The sequence below is a fragment of the Contarinia nasturtii genome, unplaced genomic scaffold, assembly GCF_009176525.2.
Source record: "Contarinia nasturtii isolate CC-2019 unplaced genomic scaffold, AAFC_CNas_1.1 Cnas_scaffold_883, whole genome shotgun sequence".
Classification (NCBI taxonomy): domain Eukaryota; kingdom Metazoa; phylum Arthropoda; class Insecta; order Diptera; family Cecidomyiidae; genus Contarinia; species Contarinia nasturtii.
In genome coordinates, this window is record NW_022198230.1 from 9,555 (window position 1) to 13,509 (window position 3,955).

The 3,955-nt window shown below is 31.7% G+C and overlaps 1 protein-coding gene across 2 annotated transcripts; it reads left to right on the top strand.

Moving 5' to 3' along the window:
- Window positions 1-315: 315 nt before the first annotated feature.
- On the top strand, window positions 316-3,940 carry LOC116342705 (lipase member H-like). Of its 2 annotated transcripts, XM_031770418.1 has the most exons (7): window positions 316-400; window positions 2,389-2,541; window positions 2,611-2,805; window positions 2,866-2,942; window positions 3,015-3,114; window positions 3,182-3,431; window positions 3,802-3,940. In XM_031770418.1, the coding sequence occupies exons 1-7, from the start codon at window positions 364-366 to the stop codon at window positions 3,857-3,859; spliced, it is 870 nt and encodes a 289-aa protein (XP_031626278.1). In that variant the 5' UTR covers window positions 316-363; the 3' UTR covers window positions 3,860-3,940. The 2 variants fall into 2 exon arrangements, with proteins under 2 accessions (XP_031626278.1, XP_031626279.1); XM_031770419.1 differs by lacking the exon at window positions 2,611-2,805.
- The last annotated feature ends 15 nt before the right edge of the window (window positions 3,941-3,955 follow it).

Genomic DNA, 3,955 nt, shown 5'->3' on the forward strand with positions numbered 1-3,955 from the left:
GGTTTCGTCACTCGCTCTTCACCTCGTCAGAGGTTTTTTATTTGATTTAATATTCTTTCAGAAAAGTTCCTGATTTATTATTGCCAACTGACTACACAGTGTTCACGCCGTTATAAACACGAAAACAGTTTTTTTTATGTAGATTGAACAAATAAACAAGGTGAATGAAGAAAGTATTTTTTGGCATGTGACTAGGGAAAAAACCATCACTTGTTTTGACTGAATATACTGATTAGGGCTGTTCTTATATCAAATAATGATAATCCAGTTCCCTTGAATGGTATAAAAGCAACACCTGTTTACAACTCATTCAGTGGTTCGATCAGTTGAAATTGAAAAGCACGTCCTTTTCTCGGCCATAAGATGAAAGGATTGATTTTTATACATCTGATTTGTTTTGGTGAGTTAAATTTTTACAAATATATATTTTTTTTTAAATTATGATTTTAAAAAACAAATTAATGCCGGAAATAGTGAAGACTACACATTCATTGGAGAAACTATTCTCAGCAATATAAATGAAACTTCAGATAATTTTTTTTGTTAGTTGGGAGGTACCCCAAATTTTGATTGAAATCTCTTCAAACTTTCAGAATGTTATTTTTTTGTGTAGAAAATAGACTGTGCAAAGTTTCACACCATTAAGGTAGCATACAGGCATGGCTCCCATACAAAAATTCAATTTTTTGTGATTTTTTCAAGGAAACTGTATCAAAAATTGATTGTATCTCAAAACTAACATCGGATTCGGTTTTCTCGTGCCAAAAAACCCTCCAATACATATTTTTGAGTGACTCTTTTTCATAGGTATCACTCCAGGCATGAAATTTTTTTCCATCAACCAAAGTCGCTCAAAAGCTTATGATTTCTATTCCTCGGGACCCCCAATCATCCTGTAAAGTCAGATTTTGAATTAAGTTTCTACGATGAGCGTAATCTTGCTAACAAATTTTGCGTACGACGTACAACGTACGACGTACGACGTACAGATTAACAAAAACCATGTTTAAAAACGCCAAATTCGTGTTCTTTGACCTCAATAATAGGTAGAAAACATGTTTCTGAAGTTTTCAAAATTTTGACCGATTACAATAGTTTTCACCTTACACTATGTGTGCGTAGAGGGCAGTAAAAATGCATGCAGTAGAGGGTTAACATGTAAAAAAATATGTTCATGTTACAGACTGATTTTATCACATTTATTTACAATATCATTTGCAATGAAACACCACCCGATCGAATACCAGCCGCCAGTCTTTTCGACTTCGGAGCAGCAGATATCGACTGTTAACCCTCTAGTACATAGCTCTGCCATAAATTATTGTTCAAAATATATGATTAAAAACAAATGATTTTATTTACTCTGAAAAAACTGTTGTGGGGTTATGTTCAACTTTATGTGTTGACATTTATTAACACTACAAGAATATAATAATTCAAAAAAATATTGTGGTGATTCTAGCACTACAAAAAAAATGTATGCTGTTTTTATAATTCATGAATATTTCTAGTACTAGAATTCACCACAATTTTTTTTTTTGAAGTATTATATTTTTGTAGTGTAAATATTTGTCAACACGTAAAGTCGAACATAACCCCACAACATTTTTTCAGAGTAACTATGAATTAAAGTACATTCAGATCCTTAGGCTTTCATTTTCCGGTCATTTGACAATTGGATGTAAATCGGTTGTTTGATTATAAACACGGTTGTACGTGAAAACAGAAATTTGACGAAAAAATTATCATTTTCTTTGTTTATAGCAGTTTTACTGCAGTTTAAACAATGGTTTTGATTTTGATGGTTTTTATTGTTCTCCAATTTTGTCAATGGCATTTTTTGAGAAAACTATGCACTTTTTTGGATTTCGATTATTTTTTCAAGGAATTGTTTTATATTAAAAAATAATCATAAAAAATTAATGCATTAGAGGGTTAAAATGTCATTTTGTCGTCAATTTGTATATTTGTATAATTTAAAAGTAATCTTTTTTTCATTTAAATGTTCTTAAAACGGCTATCGATAAATGATTTTTTTTATTCTAATAATTTTTTTAACGCATATTTTTCCATCAAACCACTTTGTGGCTGCGAAATATGTTATATTTTGATAAATGAAACAGTTTTCAAAGAAAAACAAATGTATAAAAATAAAGAGAGCAAAAAAATATCAATCTTATAATTGAAGTGATGGTAGCACGTGTGAGTTGTCACAGCGTTTTATTCAAAGAAGTAATCCAAGTTATTAGAACTATGTAGCTACATACCATTATCCGAAAGATTCGTTTAATTCATTCCGAAATATGTGCAGTATATTCTTTGCTGCAGTTCTTAAAATAGATTGTTGTTAATTGAATAATTATTTCATGTCTATCAATGGCTGAATAGCCCTAGGGGCGAACCAAACTTTGAAGAATTTGATATCGGATGGACATTATGTTCCTCTTATTGAAGAGCTCTCTGAGGTCAACGCTGGTCAAAAGATGGTTATACTCATTGATGTTGAAACGAATTCATCACTCAGGACTTGTCTTCAAAATGGTACATCATTTCTAAATGAAAATATAATTTAAATTATACACGAATGATTTACATTTTCCACCTATTTAGCCTATTCCAATAAAAATGTCACATTGTTCTGCATCCATTTGCCAAAACGTGAAATACCGGACATTGAATATCATATTGAAACTATTGGTGATAACGTTGCAGAATTGATTTTCAATATGTGCAAGAACAACACAATAAATATCAACAATTTGGAATTGGTTTGCAATGGCATCGGATGTGATGTGGCAGGAATAGGTTTGCTTGCATTTATCTATTATGTTCAACATTTGGTTTAATTTTCGTTTATTTCTTTAGCTGGAAAAAAGTTTACACAACGGAAACTTAATGAAAATCAACTAAGAAAAATTCCAAACATTATCGCTTTCAATCCAGTAAGTAAAATGTTATCTAAATATATGTTTTTCGAATGAATGTCAAAAGAAAAATCGTTGATTTTTCAATAGACTGGACTAAATAAATTCGAGGACTTTGACTTAAATTCGAATTTACAACCAGAAGATGCAGATAAAGTTGTTGTTTTCCACACCAACGACGCATTCAGAGGTAAATTGAAATATATGTTTTAACCGAACTATTTTCAATAAAGAAAATATAAATTTAATTGATACAGGTGATGGCACGAGATTAGGAACACTTGATATTTTCTTAAATGGCGACGCTTATCAACCTAGCTGTGTTTCAGAAGAAAATGCAGACAAATGTTCACACCAATTTGCGTGCGAATTTTATGCTGGATTATTAACTAATACTGATGTAACAATGATCGCATATGATTATGAAAAATTTGTAGAAGCAAGAGAGGAAGGAGATATTCATATAGCGCAAGGTGAACAATTATCTAGTTTGGACCAACTCTTAAGGTAAGTTTCACCAATAGTTTGCAAACACTCCTATATATAAATAATTAATAATTTTCAACAGTATTTCGGATGGATATCCATCCGAGATATTTTGGAATATCTGGATATTTAACGCAACTGCACAGAGCCAGAGCTGTGTGCGTCGCACATATAATCTACACAGAGTGTGACTGTGTACGACTGTACGTAAGGCACTTGATACAGATATACGTAGCGACATACCGTAGATTCTATTTGCGACGCACACAGCTCTGGCGCTGTGCAGTTGCGTTGAATATCCAGATATTCTAAAATATCTCGGATGGATATCCATCCGAAATACATAAACTGATTTTTAATGAAATCGTGAATTGGTAATTGTCATTTTCAGCAAAACTGGATCGTATATTGTAAAAACTACTCCAAAACGTATGTTTTCAATTAATTAAGTTAGTTAATTAATTAGTTAAAGTTTATAGACCGAGAGCAGATGGGAAAAGCAAGGGGGGTTGACGTATATGAGATTGGAGACTTTTTTTTGCGAA

What these genes read in the sequence shown, in the direction of transcription:
- LOC116342705 (XM_031770418.1), top strand. Translation starts at nt 364, where the DNA reads ATGAAAGGATTGATTTTTATACATCTGATTTGTTTTG. An exon ending in CAGGACTTGTCTTCAAAATG is followed by an intron (nt 2,542 to 2,610) that starts GTACATCATTTC and finishes CCACCTATTTAG; the next exon opens with CCTATTCCAATAAAAATGTC. An exon ending in AGTTTGGACCAACTCTTAAG is followed by an intron (nt 3,432 to 3,801) that starts GTAAGTTTCACC and finishes TGTCATTTTCAG; the next exon opens with CAAAACTGGATCGTATATTG.